The sequence below is a fragment of the Cervus canadensis genome, chromosome 8 (assembly GCF_019320065.1).
Source record: "Cervus canadensis isolate Bull #8, Minnesota chromosome 8, ASM1932006v1, whole genome shotgun sequence".
NCBI lineage: Eukaryota > Metazoa > Chordata > Mammalia > Artiodactyla > Cervidae > Cervus > Cervus canadensis.
In genome coordinates, this window is record NC_057393.1 from 91419763 (window position 1) to 91441664 (window position 21902).

Genomic DNA, 21902 nt, shown 5'->3' on the forward strand with positions numbered 1-21902 from the left:
CACGCTGCTCAGCAGCCGGGCTGGCAGCACCTGCGGGAGCTCTGTCACAGCCCCAGTTTGTTTAAGCAAAGATGAGTGGATGAGTGTGTGGCTTCACAGGGTATTCAAAGCAGGCAGCCTCTGAATGGCTAAAAATATGCATATTGGGGCTACACTTAAAGTAACCGAGTGTATAAGTAAAAGGTTGTTGCTGAGCCATGAAAGACGCTGGGATTCTTGGCCTCTGGAGGAGAGGAATCAATCTGGGGCCAGTGACGAGCCTTGATCGCTCAGCGCTTTTGTGTAATAAAGCTTTATTAAAGTATAAAAGAGATAGAGAAAGCTTCTGACATAGACATCAGAAGGGGGCAGAAAGCGTGCCCCATGCTAGCCTTTAGCATACTTTATACACCTATTAGCAGGCTGTTAATTAAAGAAAGGAGATGTCCCCAAACTCAGAGCGGCACCAGGCCTCTCACCCACAACATGCATTTTGAGATAACATTGGCACTAGGTGAGTCATCCCGGGCCATAAAACAGTTGACATGAATCTTGAAGAAAGGCAGGTTTCCAGGCAGATACACGGTCTCATTAACATAGATTAGGAGAACAATGTATGGGTAAAACATACTGGCTTGTTGAGCCCTTATAGGTTCTGAGTCTTAAGCACAATCTTAAAGTTCTTAAGAGGAACTTGAAGACAGAGTCTAGGGTAAATACACCAGGTGTCATCATGGCAACACAGGATTTTAAAAGAAATCTCCTTTTAATTTTGTATAGAGAAGGAAAAAAATCTGACACTTGTAAAAGTGTTGCCTCCTGCCGCTTAGAAGAGAAATTAAAAACATGTCTAACACTTGCAGCCTATTTCCTCTGTTTGGCGATCCCTGGCCTTCCTGCCTGTTACCCTCTCATGAAGAACAGAGTTTGGTGCTGGCAGGCTTCGAACTATCGTCTCGGCCGGTTATGAAGAAGAAAACCACAGAGGGACCGACATGCAGGGCCATTTTAACTCATTTATGTACCAAACACTGACAAGAGCAACAGAGAGAGGGCACACAGCCAGTCTCGGGGCGCAGCACCAGACCCAGCAGGCCAGCGAAGGAGCAACGGCGCACACTTTATCTGACGGCCGCAGCACAGGCAACAGGCCAATTCTTTGGAAACAAAGAGCGCTACAACTCACCAATGTAAAGTAAGTAATTTAAATATCGATATTAAGGAAACTGAATTGGTAATTTTAAAACAAAAGAATATTCAGGCCAGGATGGTTCTACTAGAGAATCCTATAGACATTCAAAAAAGAATCAACACCAACTCAGACATAAATGGTTGCAATATTTTCTTAGAAATAAGAAATAAAAGCAAACATAGACAAATGGGACCTAATCAGCTAAGAAGCTTTGGTACAGGAAAAGAAACTATTAGCAGAATGAAAAGACACCCTATCGGCTGCAAATATTTGCAAATAATGAGAAAATATTTGCAAATAATGAGACCAACCAGGGATTGATTTTCAGACTATACAAAAGAGCTCATCCAACTCAATATAAAGAAAATGAACAATCCGATTGAAAAATGGGCAGAAGGCCTAAATAAACGTTGCTCCAAAGAAGACTAACAGATGGCCAACAGGCACATGCAAAGATGCTCAGCATCACTGATCATCAGGAAAATGCAAATCAGAACCACAATGAAGTACCACCTCATTCTGGTCAGAATGGCCACCAACAAAAAGTCTACAGAGAACAAATGCTGGAGACGGTTGAGGGAACCCTCCTATGTGTCTGGTGGGAACGTAAATTGGTGCAGCCACTACAGAGAAGAGTTCCTTAAAAAACTAAAAACAAGTTGCCATATGATCTGGCTATACCACTCCCGAGTATATATCCAGAAAAGACAAAAAAACTCTAGTTTGAAAAGATACACCCCAATATTCATGGAAGCATTAAGTACAATTGCCACGACATGGAAGCAACCCAAGTGTCCATCAACAGGCAACTGGATTAAGAAGATGTGGTATAGGGACCTCCCTGGTGCTCCCTGGTTAAGACTTTGTGCTCCCAATGCAGGGGGTGTGGGTTCTATCCCTGGTTTGGAAGCTAAGATCCCACATGCCTCGTGGTGTAGCTAAAAAATAAAACAAAGGTCCACAGAAGTGGTGCATCACTGACCCAAGAGGACATTAAAAAAAAAAAGATGTGGTATATATGTACAGTAGAATATTCCTCAGTCATAAAGAGAATGAAATATTGCCCTTTGCAGCAACATAGAGAATATTATACTTAGTGAGTTAGAGACAGATACTATGTGATATCACTTATATGTGGAACCTAAAAAAATAATACAAATGAATCTATATACAAGACAGAAGCAGACTCACAAACATAAAGAACAAACTTTTAAGTACCAAAGGGGAAAGGTGGGGGGAAAGCATAAATTTAGAGTATCAGATTAACAAACTTCTATACAAAAAATAGATAAGCAACAAGGATTTACCATACAGCACAGGGAATTATATTCAATATCTTATAATAGCCCAGAAGGGAAAATAATCTGCAAAAAGTATGTAAATGAATCACTTTGCTAGATGCCTGAAACTAACACAACATTGTAAATGAACTATAATTCAATAATTAATTAATTAAAAAATCAAACCCAGTTAGAAAATGGGCATACATTATGAAGAGGCATTTCACTTAAAAGAATATACAAATGAAAAATAAGAATGTGAAGATATGTTTAAGATCATTAACCAATAATTAGGGAAATGTAAATAAAGCCATCATGATGTGTCACTACACATCTATCAGGAAAGGCTTAAATAAAAAGTAATGACAACAACAAATGTTGACCAGGATGCACAGAAACTAGATCACTCATACACTGCTGGAAGAAATATAAAATTGAACAGTGAATCTAGGAAACAGCTTGACAGTTTCTCAAAAAACTAAACACGCAACCACCAGATGACTCAGCAACTGAACTTCCAGGCATTTACCCAGAAAAATGAAGACTTATGTTCACACAAAACCCTGTACATGAATGTCTATAGAAGCTTTATTTATAACAGGCAAAAACTGAAAAGGGCCCAGATGTTCTTCAACAGGTGACTGGTTAAACAAATTATACATGCAGATCAAGAAACACTACTCGGCAATAAAAAGGAGTGAACCGTTGATACTGCAATAAGCTGGATGGATCTCCAGAGAACTATGCTGTGTGAAAATGCCAATCCCCAAAGATTCTACACTACATGATTCCATTTACAAAACAGTCTTGAAACAGATGAAAAGATTAGTAGTTGCCAGGGGACAGGGAGGGATGGGGACAGGGAGAAAGAGTATTCGGGGGCACAGGAGAGATACTTCTGCTGATAGAAGTGATATGTATCAGCAGTTATGGCAACATCAACATCCTGGTTACCTTGGACAGTTTTGCAGGGGGGACGGGAAAATTTTCTATTTTTCTTAAACCTGGCTATGAATCTATGAAGATCTCAAAAGGACAATGACTCTGTAAGTTTACTCTGCACATCCCAAACTGAAAGGACTACTGAAGGGTGGGCTTCACAGAAGTCATACCCAGAGGGAAGGGAGCAGGTGAGACGCGGGGTGTGTGTCCTATGTCTTCCAGTCTGGGGATGCATGTGTTTGGGTAATGCAAACACAACCAAGCGCCACAATGGGGAACAGTTCATTCCCTGTAGGTGACAAGAATCCAACTTAGTAAGAGTTTCTACTAAGTTCCTCCTGCGCACAACGGGATGTGAATTTCACAGCCTCTCTCAGAGCTGAGTGCCTTCCCATACAAACGCTCTCCCCTTGGAGCATGAGGTTGGGTGGCTTATCACAGCAGCAAGTCTCTTAACACACCAGGCACACAGCCATGGATTTAGTAGAAAACGTGCTGATTTTACCAATTAATTTGTTTTTACGATCTGTGGGATTTTTTTCTCTTTCTTTGCTTGAAGTTGGATGGCATACATGTTGCAGGTCATGTATGTTTTACATGTGAAGTGCACAGTGCCTAACAGCTACAAAAAGGCTCACCAGGAACAGAAAACTAGCTGTGTTACAGAGCAATTAATGGAGGGATATAAGATACATTGTTAGGTTGTATATGATAACTAAGTGTGAACTAAATAGTTATGTCCACTTTAATGGGATTGATGTTGTTTTATTACAGTGGATGTCACTTTGCTCAAAATTACAAAGATTTTCTGCATACAACTTATGATCATTATATTCACCTGATGAGGGTTTCCTCAGAATGAGTTAAGCTGTAGGGTGGGGGAAAGACCATATTCTAAAACAGAAAATCTAAAATAGATATATGCTACTAATGCACTTTTTTTGGGGGGGGGGCATATTGCATGGCATGCAGGATATATTAGTTCCCTGCAGTGGAAGCTCAGAGTTTTAATCACTGAACTGCCAGGGAAGCCCCTATATTTTTAATTTTGCATGATAAATGTTGAATGAAATAACAGGAAAGGTATTGAATAATTAGAAATCAGTCTTGGGCAAAAGTCAGTCATTGAGGAACACAGACGAATTCACATCAGGAAAAAAATGGCCTCCACTGAAACAGCTAACACAAAGCCAGGGAAGTAACCCCAGGGAGAAACCTCATTTGGAATGTACTGACTCGTTTTAGTGATCATTTCAAGCAATCTCCAATTTCCTGGAGCACGGCAGGCTGGCAGCACATGCTACAGCAGGGCGGTGGCCACAGGGACAACGGCGGCCAGTGGCAGGGCGCTGGGCCAAGAGGGGGCGCTGAGAGCGCCACACAGCCAACAGCCGGCCCCGGCCTTCAGAGACAGCACATCTAACAGCCGGCCCCCGGCCTTCAGAGACAGCATATCTAACAGCCGGCCCCCGGCCTTCAGAGACAGCACATCTAACAGCCGGCCCCCGGCCTTCAGAGACAGCATATCTAACAGCCGGCCCCCGGCCTTCAGAGACAGCACCGCACAGCCAACAGCCGGCCCCCGGCCTTCAGAGACAGCACCGCACAGCCAACAGCTGGCCCCCGGCCTTCAGAGACAGTCATGCTGGTAGACCAGATGCCCTCTGCCTTCCTAGCTTCTCCCAGAAGCACTGGTTCTGCTTTTAAGGTTCCCAAAGATCTGAAAGGAAGCACAGGTGGAAGATGGCCTTGACTGCGGGATCGGCTCCATGTATTTCACTTCCTGGGTCAGTGGGGTCATCTGAGAATGGTTTCTGGCCTCTGACACCAGCGACTGAGATAAGGAAGCCTGAAGGTCCGGAGGACGCACCCCTGTGGCAGAAGCAGACTCACAGCCTACACCTGTGACCGCGGAGGAGCTCTGGGGAGGCAGGGCCTGTGAGGGCCGAGTGTGAAGGGAGGCCGGGAGGGTCGGCCGTGAAATGCCCAGGGCCCGACCCCGAGGGGAGCCAGGTGACCTGAGGTGGGGGCCGCGAGAGGCCGCAGGAGAGCCGGGGAAGCGAGAGGATGCAGAGAAACGTCACGAGCAGCTCTCACCAGAAGCTTAGGTAGGATGGAAAGGAGAGCCGGGGCAGTGAGGTGAGGGGGTGGTGTGGACACCAGCAGACAAGAAGAGACCACAAGAAAAGGGGATGACTGGTGACACCCGTCCCTGAGACTTGAGAGACGCGGTCCGAGCAAAAGGCAGGGCTGAGTCTCAGCTGGGACAGAGGCAGCAGGAATAGCGTGGAGGTGAGGCGTGGAGGCAGACACAGGCGGAGAACGGGCGGGAGAGCAGGGAGGCTCCTCGGTGCGGCCCCCTTCTCCCCCAGTCACCCAGCGGAGGGGAGCCTGGGGCTTAGGGAGATCACAGGGAAGGCTGGAAACAACTGATGCAGAGGAAAAGCAAGAGGGCCAGCAGAGGGGGCGGGTGGCCGGGCACCACCGAGCCCCCTGCCCGAGGCAAAGGCCACCCGCCCGCAGGATCTCGGTGGGAGCGGAGCGCTGTCCACCGGCAGCGGGCAGGGCAGCTGGTGGAGAGCCAGGCCGGGGCCCCGGGGCGAGGGCAGCCGAGGAGGGGCCAGGGAAGGCAGGGCAGCTGGTGGAGAGCCAGGCCGGGGCCCCGGGGCGAGGGCAGCCGAGGAGGGGCCAGGGAAGGCAGGGCTGCGGGCGGCATCGCTGGAGACAGCGGCTCACCTCCTGAACAGAAGGGGCCGGAGGGGCACGGGCCCCGAGCCAGTGAGCAACTGGGGGAGCGAGAGCTAAGAGCCTGGGAGTGGGGCAGAAGGGAAGCTTGGGAGGGGACTGGCGATGACATCAAGGAAGCGAGACGCCAGAGCTGTCGAGTGACTCCTGCGTGGGGGCCCTGCGGCTGCCCAGGTTGGGCAAGGAGTTGGGGTGGCGAGCAGGACCCCAGGATAGGGGACGTTGCGGGGGGCGCGGTTAAGGAACAGTCGCAAGGACGCCAGGGAACAGCAACGGGGAGGAGCTGGGAAGGCACAGAACATCAGACCACATGTTCTTCAAACACAGCTCTGATCTACTGGGGGGCAGGAGTCGAGCAGCAGAACCCCCAGCGGAGCGCTGGCTGAGGCCAGGTGGTCAGTGTGGCGGTGGGAGAGCAGTGAGCTGCAAGTGGCAGGGAGAGACACAGACACACACACACATGCACACGCTCACGCACACACTCACACACATACACGCACAGACACATGCACGCACACACACACAGACACACACACAGAGACATACACACACATGCACACACACACACGCACGCGCACACACACAGACACACAGAGACACACACACGTGCGCGCACACACATGCAAATGCTCACACAGAGACACACACATGCATGCACAGAGACACACACACAGACACGCACACACACAGACACACACACGCATGCACACACAGACATGCACACACAGACACACACAGAGACACATACACACACATAGACACACACACAGACACACACAGAGACACACATGCATGCACACACACACGCATGCACACACACGCACACAGACATGCACACACACACACGGCGGCCGGGCTCAGGCCCGGGTGCTGGGCTGTGCCTGAGCCACCTGACCGCAGAGAGGACCGTGACGCTGTGAGTTCCCGTCCGAGGCACGGGCCCCCAGTGCTGCTCCAGGTGGAGGGCAGGCTCTGTACTGTGTGGACCTGACACCACACTGCGGGTCTGAGGTGTGCATCCAGGTTCCTCAGCAGGTGAGGAAGCCTAGCCAGCAACCCAGCATCAAAACCATAGGTTTTTAGGTGATTTCTACTTGATGTAACAGTATTTTTTTAAAAAAAGAAAAGAAATTATTCTCCTGAAGTAGAAAATGACTCAGAAAAGGAAGCTGGTGGCTGGTGAAGTAGATAGAAATGAAGAGAACTAAATAAAAAACAACTATCCTTAACCAGGAAACAAGTTAGGATCCTTTAAGGAGTAGAATGTTAAATCTGATTGAGGTATTTGAAAGGAAACAATCGTTTAAAGAAATAAAGGCAAGTTGTTTGTCAAAAAGTTTTAAAGAACACTACAACTAGGGTAATAAAAAGGGAGAAGCTGAACTGTTATTTTTGTATTTGAGGATTCACACAGTGTATCTCTCCAAACCACAAGTTTGAAGCAAGCATTGAGTACATAACAGTACCTGCAACTTTAGAGATCACACAGATCTATGAAAGCACCCCTCCCAAATGGGAGAGGTTTCCAGCATTAGCACCCACTTCCCAATTCTGCCTTGAGTTAAGAGTTAGATTTTGATTCATATCAAATATCCAGTGTTTGTGGAGAACACGCCCTAGAGCTGTGCGATCCAGGGGGTCATCACTGATCAAAGAGTATGAGGAGGAGACAGATTTGTGTATGGGAAAGAAAAACAGAGTAAGAACTTGACTACCTTTGAGAATGAGTTCAAACACCAGCCCCGCTGCCTTCAGCTCTGGGACCTTGAGCAGACACCTAGCCTCTTAGTTCCCTCACCTGTAAGTGGGTCCCAGGGTTTACCTTACCTAATGAGGACAGAGAGTACTTTGTGTAGATTATTCTAATTTCACCCTTTATCTAGAGATTAAGATTATAATTCAGGCTGACATACCCATGGCTTCCTTAATAAAAGGAAAGATTTCATAATACAAGGGAAACAGTAACAGGTCAATACGAGAAGAATCTTATTCAACGATATTGACCTGAAAGGTACTTTAGTCACATGACTGCTAGAAATGACACTGTTCTTGGGAAATGTAACTAGGGAAAATTTACTTTATTACTAAATAATACATATAAGAAGAAATACAGAGAGGGACAGTTTTAACTTATAATGCTTTTTATAGTTGTGAATATTTATTGAACTTGTTTATGTAATAACAAACTTTAATATCAATTTTACCAATAAAGTTTTATTGATGTTTAGACTAGGAAGGTCTCTATGAATTTTAATATTAGAAAGACAATCCAAAATAAGGACTTCATTCTTATAAAGGTATGTGACAGGTATAGTATCCTAGTTTACTTATGTATTTATGACAGAATTACTCATGGTGATAATTTAAGGAAAGTGGGGAAACAGCAATGGTCACCAAATAACTGACTTTCATTTCCCCTCGAAAGTATTGTCATGGTCAAGATGGTTCTGAAGGTGAATGTTAGTCTTCAAAATACCAAATACTTCTATCAGGTTCACAAAGACAGTAAGAACTAAGATTAAATGCAAGTATATTGTGTCTGCAAAATAAGAAAAATTTCACTCTTCCTACGAAGACCAGGGATTCTGACCTGTACACACCCATGGCGGGGCCCATGCCCTTTCCACAGCTCTGCGGCAGCTTCCATACTGGAGAAGAGACATCTAAGTTTGTCATCCACTTCAGTAAGATTACTAATGGAACAAATTAAGTTCAAACTGAACTGCAGCTGACATTTATTTGGAGACTAAGAGGCGCTACTGCAGTAGATGTCTGCCTAACATTCAGGCTCCTCTGTCTGAGGAATTTTCCTCCTCAGACAATTCCTCTGGAATTTTCCAGGCAAGAATACTGGGGTGGGTTGTCATTTCCTAACTCAGGGGATCTTCCCAACCCAGGAAGCGAACCTGCATCTCCTTTGTTTCCTGCACTGGCAAGCAGATTCTTTACCATTGAGCCACCTGGGAAGCCAGAAACACAGGGTTAAGACAATCAGAGCCAGACATTACCTGACTGTAACTGGTCCAGGGCAGGCACTTGACCTAACTTGGCCCAAATACATAGGAAGGAAGGACTTTATTTCACAAACATGGGGAGGCACTCTTTTCTGTGGATGTAAACAAGGAAGGGTACCAGATTACAAGCAGTAGCCGTTTATGACCCAGGAAATGAGGGAAGAGGAAACAGGGTCAGAGGAGAGAGATGCTAAGAATTTAGGTTCCTGCTAATATGACTGTGCTTCCCAATCAAGCAGCCCTGAAACCTCATCTATAGCTATTTGCAAAAACACATTTTCTTATCATCCATGCCACCTGCAGTTGGAAACCTACTTGATAAAATCACCAAAAGAGCTAATTATTTACATATATTGAACAGAAATTTTCTTTTAAGCATAATTAAAAAAAATTTTTTTTTTAATTTTTGGTCATGTACAGTCAATTTATAAACAGAAGGTGGTTAAGTAAACATGGATATAAAACCAGGGGAGTACATTCAACAAATACATATTTAATAACTACCAACTGCTAGGTATTTTAATATTTTGTGAGCACAGATTCAGGTCACCTGGGGTCCATCCCTTCGGTGGGGAGAGGTCTGCCTGGGTGCCCCAGGCTCTGGGGCAGGGCGCCCGGCTCCCTGAAGCGCCTGATGGCACACCAAGGCCTGCCTCTGGGCTCTCGTAGCTCCAAGCCAGTCAGCTGCCACCTAACTTGTTGTGTTCTCTCTACGTTCAATTGGGCAGGGGTCAAGTGCTGGCACCCAAGAAGCACAGCAAAGGTGCCTGAGCACCCTCAGTTCCAAGGCACTGGCAGCTGATTTCACCTGTGACTTCTTGAGGGAAGTCTATTTACAAAAAGAATGCCTGGGTAACCTCTTTAGGGGACGTCTTAATTCAAGTTGCGTTTATATCACATACAATGTAAAACACTGGTAGACTTCTACCACAAGGAAAAGAATTAAACTAATCTTCAAATTGGCTTTCTGTTCACCCTGGCCTTCTGTCTCATCTTCTGTAGTGGAGAGGGAAACAGACCACCTGTCTAGTAGAATCAAAGCAAAGGCTCATTCAGCCTTCCCTGCAGGGACTGGTCACAGCATGCGGGACAGACAGTCACGCAAGCAATCCCCTACTTTCAAAGAGTCTGTGGTCTGATCTCAAAAGAGATGAGCTTTGTCACCACTGACAGTTGACTGAATTGCAAAACAGATCTGCCAAGTCCCCACAGGCAGCAAAGAGTGTTTATTTTATGAGGACAGCTGTCATAACCCATGTAAGCAAGTGAGCCAGAGAAACAACTGTAATGAAGTGAGCACATCGCACATAATAATACTGTAATATTACAACCAAGAAGGGAGATGCTGTGTTTTTAAGTCCTCAGTCTCTTTTCTGGAAGATTAAAAATTCATATTTAAAAATGATAAACCTCCTTCTAAAGTACATCCTCTCTCAACTTCCGTGGAGTCGAGTGGTTAAGAATCCACCTGCCAGCTCTTTTTCGTGGCGCCCCGGAGGCTGTCGGCCACTTCAGAATGAAGCTGAACATCTCTTTCCCGGCCACTGGCTGCCAGAAGCTCATTGAAGTGGACGATGAACGAAAACTTCGTACCTTCTACGAGAAGCGTATGGCCACAGAAGTTGCTGCTGACGCTCTGGGTGAAGAATGGAAGGGTTATGTGGTCCGAATCAGTGGCGGGAACGATAAGCAGGGTTTCCCCATGAAGCAGGGTGTCTTGACCCATGGCTGAGTTCGCCTGCTACTGAGTAAGGGGCATTCCTGTTACAGACCAAGGAGGACTGGAGAGAGAAAGCGCAAATCTGTACGGGGTTGCATTGTGGATGCCAATCTGAGTGTTCTCAACTTGGTCATCGTGAAAAAAGGGGAGAAGGATATTCCTGGACTCACTGATACTACAGTGCCTCGTGGCCTGGGTCCCAAAAGAGCTAGCAGAATCCGCAAACTTTTCAATCTCTCTAAAGAAGATGACGTCCGCCAGTATGTTGTGCGAAAGCCCCTAAACAAAGAAGGTAAGAAACCTAGGACTAAAGCACCCAAGATTCAGCGTCTCGTGACTCCACGAGTTCTGCAACACAAACGCCGGCGTATTGCTCTGAAGAAACAGCGTACTAAGAAAAACAAAGAAGAGGCTGCAGAATATGCTAAACTTTTGGCCAAGAGAATGAAGGAGGCCAAAGAAAAACGGCAGGAACAGATTGCCAAGAGACGGAGGCTGTCCTCTCTGAGAGCTTCTACTTCTAAGTCTGAGTCCAGTCAAAAATGAGATGTTCTAAGAGCAACAAATAAATAAGATCAGACATCAAAAAAAAAAAAAGAATCCACCTGCCAATGCAGGGGACACTGGTCTGATCCTTGGTCCAGGAAGATCTCACATGCCAAGGAGCAACGAAGCCTGTGTGCCCCAACTAGGCCCCGACACAGCCAAATAAAGTTAACTAATAACATAATATTCTCATCCGTAAATTATTAGTGCTTTATAAATGGTGTCCTTCCCTCCATATCTAAACATCAGCCACTTTTTAAGACTTCTTCAATGCCCAAAACCTAGCACATAAGAGAAACAGAAAGCGTACAAGGCCAAGGTCACTAAATGTCATCACATAAGTAGGTACCATTCTGAGTGCAGGGCTGCATGTGGCTGTGGCAGAGCAACCAAGTGTGATTCCTCCAGGTATCACATCTCTCATTATCAGGGGTTTGTTTATTGGCCAAATTTCTCTCAATGCAAACTTATTTTTGTTTAGAAAGCTCACTGGGGATTACCAAGGGAGACAATTTGTAGAGACAGAGTCCTTTGACTTATGTGTCGTGCTGAAGTCCACTATCCTCTACATCTGTTTCTTGATCCATCTTTTAAATGATAGTACCCTGCACATCACTTCAGATTTTGATTCATAGTCACAGCTAAAGAGAAGCAAAAGTATTCTTCAAACACACAGAACTCAGTCCATTACTAAGATGAGACTGGCAGGGAAAGCTGTGACATCCAAAGACAAGTGTTACAGGATACATAGGAATCAAAAGTTTTCCCTCAAACTATTCTCAGTGGCGAGTATTCTAATGGTTATTAGAAGTGGGGAAAAAATCTATTACATTGGTCTGAGCAATTTCTAGAGGATGGTTTAAGAGAAAAGGAAAAAAACAAACTTTGGCTTCCTTCTTATGCCAAAAAATATTCAGAGCTAAGATTATCTCCTAGGCAAATGGGGAAAACAAGAGTCTGTGGAATAGCAGTGGGTAATCGGCTGGATTTGGGACATAGGACAGGCTACCCCTAGGCCATCCATAGGGAAGAAGTAGGTAGGAAGTTGAAAACAAAGGTATTTAGCTTGAAGGACTGATGTGGCTGGAAATACTTAGGAGACTTCAGAGAAAGGCAAGTAACAGCAAGGACTGGAATGCCTTATAGTTTGAATGACCATGAAAAGTTCTCATAAACTTTTGATTTCTGAAAGATCAATGTTTTCAAAATTCCATGGCCTGGAGGCAGCACACAGAATAGTGCCCTGATATGCAACTGTGGTCTTTAGACCAACAGCACCTGCATGGCCAGGGAGCTGGGCAGGTGCAGAAGTGAATATGCAAAGCCAGAATTTGCGTCTTTAACACACCAGCGGGCTGTGGCACGTGCAGTTGAGAACCACGGTGGCAGTGTTCCCCAAATTCTGGTCTTTGTTCACCAATTTTCCATGGTGACAAAAATACAAACATTTAAAATGACAAATTCATCCAATTTAGGGAAACACCCTTTATTCTGAGGTCATGTGCTTCCTCTGTTGACATTTTCCCATATGCCCTAACAAAATACAGTAAAGGCAATTTAAGTGATCTCCCTAACAGCGAGTCATCTCGTACTTCACTGGAACCAAGGTGAATTTGAAGACGCATGGCCTGTGCCTAGAATATTCTGCTTACTCCACTTTGCCTTATCAAGCCTAAGTCTCTCCTGGAACCATAGTGTGACTACCACGCATTGGCTTCCTACGGCTGCCACAACAAAACACCACAAACTGGATCGCTTGGTTCGTAGTCTCAGTTCTAGGCTAGAAGTCCAAAGTCAAGCTGCCAGTCAGCCCCTCTGAGGACTCCAGGGAAGGGCTCCCTCCTTGCCTCTTCCTAGCTTCTGGGGGCTGCTGGCCACTCTCGATGGTCCTGGGCTTGTGGTTACATCACTTCAACCTCAGCCTGTCTTCATACCACATTCCTTCTTGAGTGAGTCCACATCCAAATTCCTCTCATCTTACAAGGACTCCAATGCATGAGAGCTCAGCCTAACCCGACATGACCTCATCTGAACCTGATTACACCTGTAAAGACCCTGTTTCCAAATAAGGTCACATTCACAGGGTGCCTGGGCTTAGGACCTGAACGTACCTTTTGGGGGATACAATGCAACCCACAGCAGCATACAGTCAAACATTTTAAAAAGAAAATATCCTGGTAGTTCTCAAAATTATATGGTAAATGCTGTAATACTTTCAAACTAAAGCACAAAATAAAAATGTTAAGAGTATACTGTAATAAAGCTAGTACAGGACCAAGAATTTGTGTTCTTGCTTCATAAACTGCTGTCACGGTAGAATGCATAAATTACAGTGTGTATAGAGATTTGGCTTAGATTTTTTCCCTCACTTCCAAACTGCATCAGCCCTTAAATCTTTTTTTTTTTTTTTAATTTCTAGCGCCTTCTATACCACTTACACTTTTTAGCTCCTTTCTGAACATCACTGCTTGATATTAATATCTGATTTGTTAGTTTTTGTCTCACAAATCTTGGTATCAGGAATTACCTAAAGCCAATCTGTGATCAGCCAATCAAGCTCCTTGGGAAGTCCCAAGCCACACCAACTGGCCAGGCCTTTAAGAATGCTGTGAATCTAACAGTATTTGTGAAGCACTGTTTCAGTTCAGGGATAATCAGCAGGAGCTTTCAGTCAGAAACCTGTATGTTTGAGATTTCAATGTTGTATTGCAATATTACATAAAGTATTATATAAGGTATGGTATTCATGTGGTTGGTGCTTCTGGTGCAGCAAAATGTTGAACACTAGTCACTGGAAGGTGAAATACTGCCTTAATAAGCTAAAAGGCATGCAGACACAGCTCATGAACGTATATTCATTAACAGGATACTGGTAAGCAACAGCTCTTCATTTTTCATCATACCCCTGTCAAGCTACAGAGATTCCTTTTCCAGAAGAAAGAAAGTGAGCACAGAGTACAAAGAAGTTTAAAGACGAGGCAAACATTCCTTTAGGCAAAGAAGTTTAAAGATTAGGCAAACCACCTACCTAACAGGCAAACGTCTGGAAGGAGGGGGACTGTTTTCCATCTGGGAGACAATGCTGTGCAAACCCACCAATGATAAGAGAAGGTGACAGCTTGGTTTGGGGTGACATATTTTGGGTTAGCACTGTAAAGTACCACACCTGCTCTTGCTAAAACTAATTTTCTATGTGTTTCACTTAATTTCCTCTATTAGAGGGAAGGACTACAACTAGTAAAAAGTAAAACATATTTGGAAGATACCATGAAATAAGAGTACTAAAGGTCAAAGCCTGATGAACAGAATTTGATCAGTTGACCTGTGATGCTCGACACCATATTTTATCAAGGTTATCATTTCATACAAAATATGGTGTCTCCAGTTCAGAGGAAATGGCAACCCACTCCAGAATTCTTGACTGGAGAATCCCAATGACAGAGGAGCCTGGCGGGCTACAGTCCATAGGGTCCCACAGAGTTGGACATGGCTGAAGTGACTTAGCACGCAAACACTGTTTCATATGGGGGCTTCCCAGGTGGTGCTAGTGGTAAAGAACCCGCCAGTTAATGCAGGAGACATAAAAGATGTGGATTCTATCCCTGGGTCGGGAAGATCCCTGGAAGTGGGCATGGCAACCCACTCCAGTATTCTTGCCTGGAGAATCCCATGCACAGAGGAGCCTGGAGGGCTACAGTCCAAGAAGCGCAGAGTCGGACACGACTGACGCAGCTTAGCACGCATGTTTCACATGAGACAGAAGAAACATAGAAACTGCATCTTCCAGTCCGCCTCCTAACTCATAACCCCACCTGGTTTCTTACTTGGACTTCCCACTGCGCCCATGTGCTCCTTCTCCAGGTCAGAGAGGAAAAAAAAGTGTGGGGAAAGGAGCACTTGAAAATAAAGAAAAAGCAAAAGCATAACCAACACTTGCTGGAGAAAGGGATTTTTTTTTTTTTTAGGAAATCTGACTATGGTTCTCTACAGAGAGGCAGACCACGTGGATGTGGTAAGTGCAGTAGCATCAGAAGCTCTGACACCGATCCTTACAAGCCAGGGTCCTTTTGGACTTCCTACACCTTCTAGGAATAGCTGTCTTGCTCCCAGCCTTACCAAGAACAGGGCAGGTAGCAGGCATAGGAGTGGCTGAAGGTGGAGCAAATGCCTGAGTGCTTGAGGGACCACAGTCCTCTTACAGGCATTCTGGATCCCTCAGGGCCTGGGCACTTGTAGACCAGTTAACGCCTCCGTGCCCCAGGTCTGAGTCAGGTTTCTTTTTAACATACCTTCAGAGACCACATTCCTTCAGAACTCCAGCCTGGGTTGGTTTGTTTTTAACATTCATTAGTATCATAAGTAGATTAACACTGCATCCCCCAATGGACTGTAAGCTTGCCAGGCCAGAGCAGTGCAGGCGGGTACCTTGCAGTGTTGGAAACCACAGCAGCCCATAAAGCCGGCCCACACCTATCTGTTGACAGAAAGGGGCGGACGCCCGGGCACACGGAAGACATGAGGGATCTAACTAGAGGTAATGGTTTTGAACTCGAGCCCCTCCCTGGGGCTGTAAAATCCAAATCAGACTTAATCTGAGAATGCACACATCTGAGAGTGACTCCAGACTGGTAAACACTAGTAAACCTTGATACAAAGTAGAGATGTACTCTATTGTTGATTTTTACCACGCAGGACAAAAACAGACAGATTATGAATTGGGAAGGCTTTCATTAAAAAAAAAAAAAAAATCTCTGCTGGGTACCTTCGGGTGTGAGTGCTACAGAAGAAGCAAAGATCAAGCAGAATAGGCTCTGCTTCCGAGGTGTTTATAGTCTTACAAAGACACATTTATAAACAGCTATCATACAGCCTGAAAGGTCTCCGAAGGAAGAAATGCGTTTTCATAAGTCCTTGTAATTTCAGTGCAAAGGAAGGGATTTGAAGCAAGGGAAGCTCAACGTGGAAGAGCCGAAGAACACACTCAACTGCAGGCGTCGCCCCAAGTCCTACGCATCCCTCGCTGGGGACAATATCGCAGTCTCTAATGGGCTTCCCTACACCCTGAACTAAGAGCAGACCAAGAAACGCAAACCCCACGGGCAAGTACGCGGAGAAGCAGCAAGCAGACCCTCAGGGAAGCAGATCACAGAGCCGGGCCACCCTCGGGCGGCCGCGCCCCAGCACTGGGATCCGGGTCCCCGGACCCCGCCGCCCGCGCCCCCGGCCCCGGCCCGCGCCCCCCGCCTCGTACCGTAGGTCTCGGACATGGCCGTCTGCGACATCTTGGGAGCGGCTCCGCCTCTCGCGGGGCGCCGCTGCGGCTCCGCCGGACCGGCCGCAGGGAGGCCAGGGGTCGGCCGCGCCTCGGTGGGGCACGCGAGGGGCAGCGGAGCGGAGCAGGGAGGGGCCCGCGGTCCCCACGGCAACTGCCGGCCCCCAGCGGCTGCGGCCCCGCCGGACTGCGGGCTCCGCGCAGGCGCACGGCCCCGCCCCGCCGGTCGGGACGCGGAGGGGCGGGCGGGGGCGGAGGGGCCGCGAGGCCCGGCCCTCGCTGGGCGCGCGCGCGCGGGACTGCTGGGGCGGGTCTGGCGAGGGGCGCCGCCGAGCCGGGGGCGGGGGCGCGCGGGGAGGCCGGAGGGGCGCGGCGGGCCTGCAGAGGCTGCAAGGGTGGGGAGGAGCCGGCGGCCCGCAGGCCCGGGGGTGACAGGGAGGGGCTGGGGGGGTCCGGGGCTGAGCCAGCAGGGTCCGCTCCCTCACAGAGGAGGCTGAGCGCCCGCCTTGGAGAGGAAGGCCGTCCTTTGCGAGGCGGGCCGCCTCCGCAAAGACTTGGTCGTTGTCATCTGGGGCACTCGGCCAAGGAAGGACTTCCTCTGAGCTGTAATAATCAACCCGGGTCGGGCGGAATGTGTAACTAGGAGGCGGTGGCCGCAGGTGTCCAGCGGGAGGCCAGCGCTGCCGGCTGGGAGGCAGGCTGACCTGCCGGGGACGGAGCTTTCACTCCTCACCTGCACCTACGGGGCCCTCGCCGGTGAGGCTGAGCTGGCGTTCGGGGAAAGCTGGCACAATCTCAGGATGTACCTGTTCCGAAGAGTCCCTAGAAAACTGTAGTCATCGCCCCTCTGCACTCCAGTTTAGGGGAGTGTGGCCTTTGGACAGGAAGCATCTCTCGGCCCTCAGCCGCGGGTGCATTTTCTACGGGTAGGAGTCGTTGGTTGAATATTTTGATGTAAGGAGCACAGCTGAATTCAGAATCCCCTTCTGTTGGCAATGTAGGGATAAACAGGAAGAGATTTTTGGATGGGATTGTGCTCCATTGGAGCATGATCAGGACCACGTGGTATCGCATAAGAGTCAACCTTGTTCAAAAGACACAGAATACTGAGGGGATGCCCTGGCTAAGCTCCCAAGTGACTTGGATGGTGGGGGCAATGCCAGAAAATACATTTTATTCAAGTCCATTTGAGTATGTCCTCCAAATTGGCATCAGTCCTTCCCTAGGGTCATTCCTCTCCTCCCCAGCGGCTGTCTGGCTCTACATGGTTCCTCTCTCTGATTCTCCTAGAAAATAGATACTCTGCTTCTACATCACAGAGGAGCCCTTCCCCCGCCCCCTCCCCGCTGAGCAATGTGGTAGGAACTGTAATTCTCTAGGATTATTTTGTATGTATCCCTGGTTCAGTGGCCGGAACACATTGTTGCTTTCTTCAGGTTAGGTTTGATCTACACTGCTGAGTATAGTAGTCTTCCTCTGTTTAGAGCTATTTCAGAAGAAAGATGGTGATCCCATTCTTTACATCTAAGTGTTCTTGTCAGGAACTTCTGTGGATGACAAGAAAGAAATCAACGAATTATTGAAACTGGACCTGATGAACTGTGAAACCTGGACAGGGTGACAGAAATAAAAATTAAATGACTGTTTCAAAAGTGAGAGCAGTTTTCCTTAGAAGACGAATACTTAGATGAGCCTTCAGGAAAGACTGTTTGTTTTGGAAAAACCATTTTTGTTTTAGTTTGCAAATATAAAGCCAAACATCACAACTGGAAGGGGAAATACTCAAGAACTGAGGTTTGAAGGAGTCAGGCTTACTTGAATAATGTGAAAGGTGATTTGCATCTCAGCAACTTTTGTTTCTCCTAAGTGTTCTTGGAGACTGCTTTGATTCTGAGGACTGATGATTGTGTGTAAGGGAAACTACCACAAAATTAATTTGTGTTTTTTTTCAGCTCTTCTCTCCTTTCTCCTCAGGGAAGGCTTCCATAAGCCAAGGCACACTGGAGCTACTTCTGAGGGAAATGAAGGGAGAAGGATTTCTTCCAAAATGGATACTACCTCCTCCTCAGGTCAGCTGGCACTTTCCTTTTTGTTCCCTGACATGCCTCACATTTAACAAGCAATTAGGAGCTTTGGAGACTGCCAGGCTCCCAAAAAGTCCTGTTCCCCAGGACTGGCGGAAGCCCGCATGGGCGGGGACAGCGGGACAGATGGGCTCCTATGCACAGGGCTGGACCTGGAGCAGCGGCCTCATCCCCTGGAGAGGCCTTAGAAAGATCTAGGGGTGAGAATCCTGCATGACCCTGACATTTCAGGGACAGTGACACTGGGAGCAAAAGGACGTGGCATCTTGGCAGTGTCAGGCTTGGCGGAAGGCACTGGTCACAGTCTGTGTCCCAGCAACTTTCCTTGCTAACTGGAGGTGAAGAACAGGAGCCAACTTGTGTTTGAGTGTTTGGGGACTCAGAAGTATCTGGATGATACTGTGAGAAGGTGCCAAGTTCTGCACAGGTTGGTGGAGGCTTGAAAAGGTCCCTTAGTTAAACACTCAGGCTGGTGACACCTGTGACATATATAACTCATATTTTGAAGGTGGAGGAGACCAGAAGCTGCTGGACTGGTTTGCCTTCTAGGGCCAAACAGAACTACCTCTGTAATGGGATGTGTGTGCTGTCAGGGGGTATTCAGTCAGCATGGGCTAAGTTGGCTACAGTAACAAAGAGGCCCCAACATGTCTGTGAAGGCCCTCTCTCCCTCAGACTGCCTGCCCCACTCCCTCGTCCTGGCAGAGACTCGGCTCCGCGTGCTGTTGGCAGACCCAGGCTGACCCAAGGCTCAGCTGTGCGTGGACTCCCACCATCTCTGGGGCAGAAGAAAGACATGGCGCCACGTGAGTAGCTTGTGAGGACCGATTGGGAGCTGACAGAATCGCTTTCATTGACATTTCACAGGTCAAAGCAAGTGGTGTGGTTACAGCTCAGGCGGAGAGCACAATGTCATTCTTGCTCCAGAGGGAGAGAAGAGAGAGGGCTGTGGAGAGACGTTTCCCTGCCCTCCCTTGCCACCTCCGCCCCTGGGACTCTCACCTGTGCAGGAAGCTCTTTCTGCTTTTATTTTGAACAATTGCACTGAAGTATAACTGACATTTAAACTGCACACTTCAGTGATTTTTGGTGTCTGTGTATACCTGTTGTCACTGCTACTTGGATGTCCCTTTAAGGTGGACAGAGGCATTTTTTAATGATTCTGTTTCATCTGCTTTTTGCTTATTAGGAATAAGTACATGTGAGATTATGTTCGTGGTTGTTTTAGGGTCTCTAGTGGTAGTTTAGTGGTTGTTTTAGGTCTTGGGGCTTCCCTGGTGGCTCAGATGATGAAGAATCTGCCTGTAATGCAGGAGCCCTGGGTTCGATCCCTGGGTCGGGAAGATCCCCGGGAGAAGGGAATGGCTACCCACCCCAGTATTCTTGCCTGGAGAATCCCATGCACAGAGGAGCCTGGCGGGGTACAGTGGGGTCACCAAGCGCCAGGTATGACTGAGCAACAGTCACTTCACTTTGGGTTCACTTGGTGTTAGAGTCCGCCTGCCAATACAGGAGACACAGGTTCAGGCCCTGGTCTGGGAGGATCCCACATGCCGAGGAGCAGCTGGGCCTGTGTGCAGCGGCTATCGAGCTTGCGCTCTAGAGCTCGGGAGCCACAGCCAATGATGCCAGAGCACCTAAAGCCCCTGCTCTGCAACAGGAGAGGCCACGGCATTGAGCAGCCCTCATACCACTGCTGGGGAGTAGCCCCTGCTCGCTGCAACTAGGGAAAAAACCATGTAACAACAAAGACCCAGCACAGCCAAAAATAAAAGATTTTCTGAAAAGAACAATTTTATGGTAAATTCTTTACCTTATCACTGTCCACCTTCCATTCCCAGCAGCTCACCCCTAGCTTCCCCACCCTCTGTGCTGTGCATCTTCTATCCTCACATTTCTTATACACCCCATGGATGTTGTTGTTACTGTTTTTGCTTTAAGCAGCCAGTTTACTCTCTTTTTAAAACTGTGATAAAGTTCCTCTCATGAAATTGACCATCTCAACCATCTGACTTGAAGAGTACAGTTCAGTCATTCAGGCCCTCTGTGACTGTCGGGGATTGGTCTCAGCAGCCCCTGTGGATACCCAAATCCTTGGATGCTCAAGTCCTTTGGATAAAATGATGTGCAGTTGGTCCTCTGTTTCTGTGGTTCCACAGCCACAGATTCAACCAACCATAGAGGAAAATTTCAATCAGTGGTTGGTGGAATCTGTGGATGTGAAACCCATGCATATGGAGGGTCCACTCTATATTTATTGAAAAAAAAATCCATGTATAATTAGACCCCTGCAGTTCAAATCTGCAGTGTTCAAGGGTCACCTCTATTTACAGTGTTCAGCCATCACATCCTTCATTCACAATATTATTTCCATCTTGCAAAAATGTAACTGTACCCATTAAACACTGACTCCCATTCCCCTTACCCCCTACCCCAGACAACGACCATTCCATTTCTCTGTCTACAAATTTGACTGCATCGTGTGAATGCAATCACATATTTGTCCTTTTGTGACTGGCTTATTTCACTGAGAATCATGTCTTCCAGGGTCATCCATGTTGTAGCCCATGTCAGAATCACCTTCTTATATATTCCACTGTATGTTTTACCACATTTTCCAGCAAATTCCTTGTTCAACAATAAAAGCAAGCATTTCATACTTAGCCCACAGGTAGCATATCTAGGATTCCCCAGTTCCTGGTGAGAATGCAGATCTCCACTGCTGTGATTCCCCTTTTGCCTGCAGGACTTGCCCAGCGGATCTTAAGCACAGATCTGCTGGTGGTGAGTTATTTCAGCTTGCGTATATCTAAAACAGTCTTTATTTCATCTCTGTTTTTGAATATTTTTGATAAATTTTGATTTCTAAATTGATGTGTTTTCCCCCTTATTAAAGTATTCTCTGGCTTATGTTGTTTCTGGTCAGAAGTCTGCTGTCACTCTTATCTTTATACCTTTGTAGGCAAGGTGTCTTTTATCTCTGCCAATACTTACGATTTCATCTTCATTGCTGGTTTAAGCAGTTTGATTATGATATGCTACAGTGTGCTTTGGTGTGGTTTTCTTCATGGCTTTTGTCCTCCAGTTTCATTAAACTTCTTTAGGTATGTGTGTGTGTGTGTTTCTAG

At 47.0% G+C, this 21902-nt stretch overlaps 1 protein-coding gene and 1 pseudogene across 3 annotated transcripts in view; one reads left to right on the forward strand and one right to left on the reverse strand.

The window, feature by feature from the left end:
• The window catches only part of RAB4A (RAB4A, member RAS oncogene family), a 50452-nt gene extending 33463 nt beyond the window's left edge, over positions 1-16989 (reverse strand). Inside the window, exon 1 of one of the 2 annotated variants that reach the window (XM_043477204.1) lies at positions 16670-16989. In XM_043477204.1, the coding sequence (XP_043333139.1) occupies positions 16670-16700 (31 nt within the window). In that variant the 5' untranslated portion in view covers positions 16701-16989. The remainder of the gene's footprint in view (positions 1-16669) is intronic. The other variant, XM_043477203.1, reaches the window with a different exon arrangement.
• LOC122446707 lies at positions 10625-11469 on the forward strand (annotated as a pseudogene). Its single transcript, XR_006270982.1, has one exon. The product of XR_006270982.1 is annotated as a 40S ribosomal protein S6-like (transcript).
• Positions 16990-21902: the final 4913 nt, after the last annotated feature.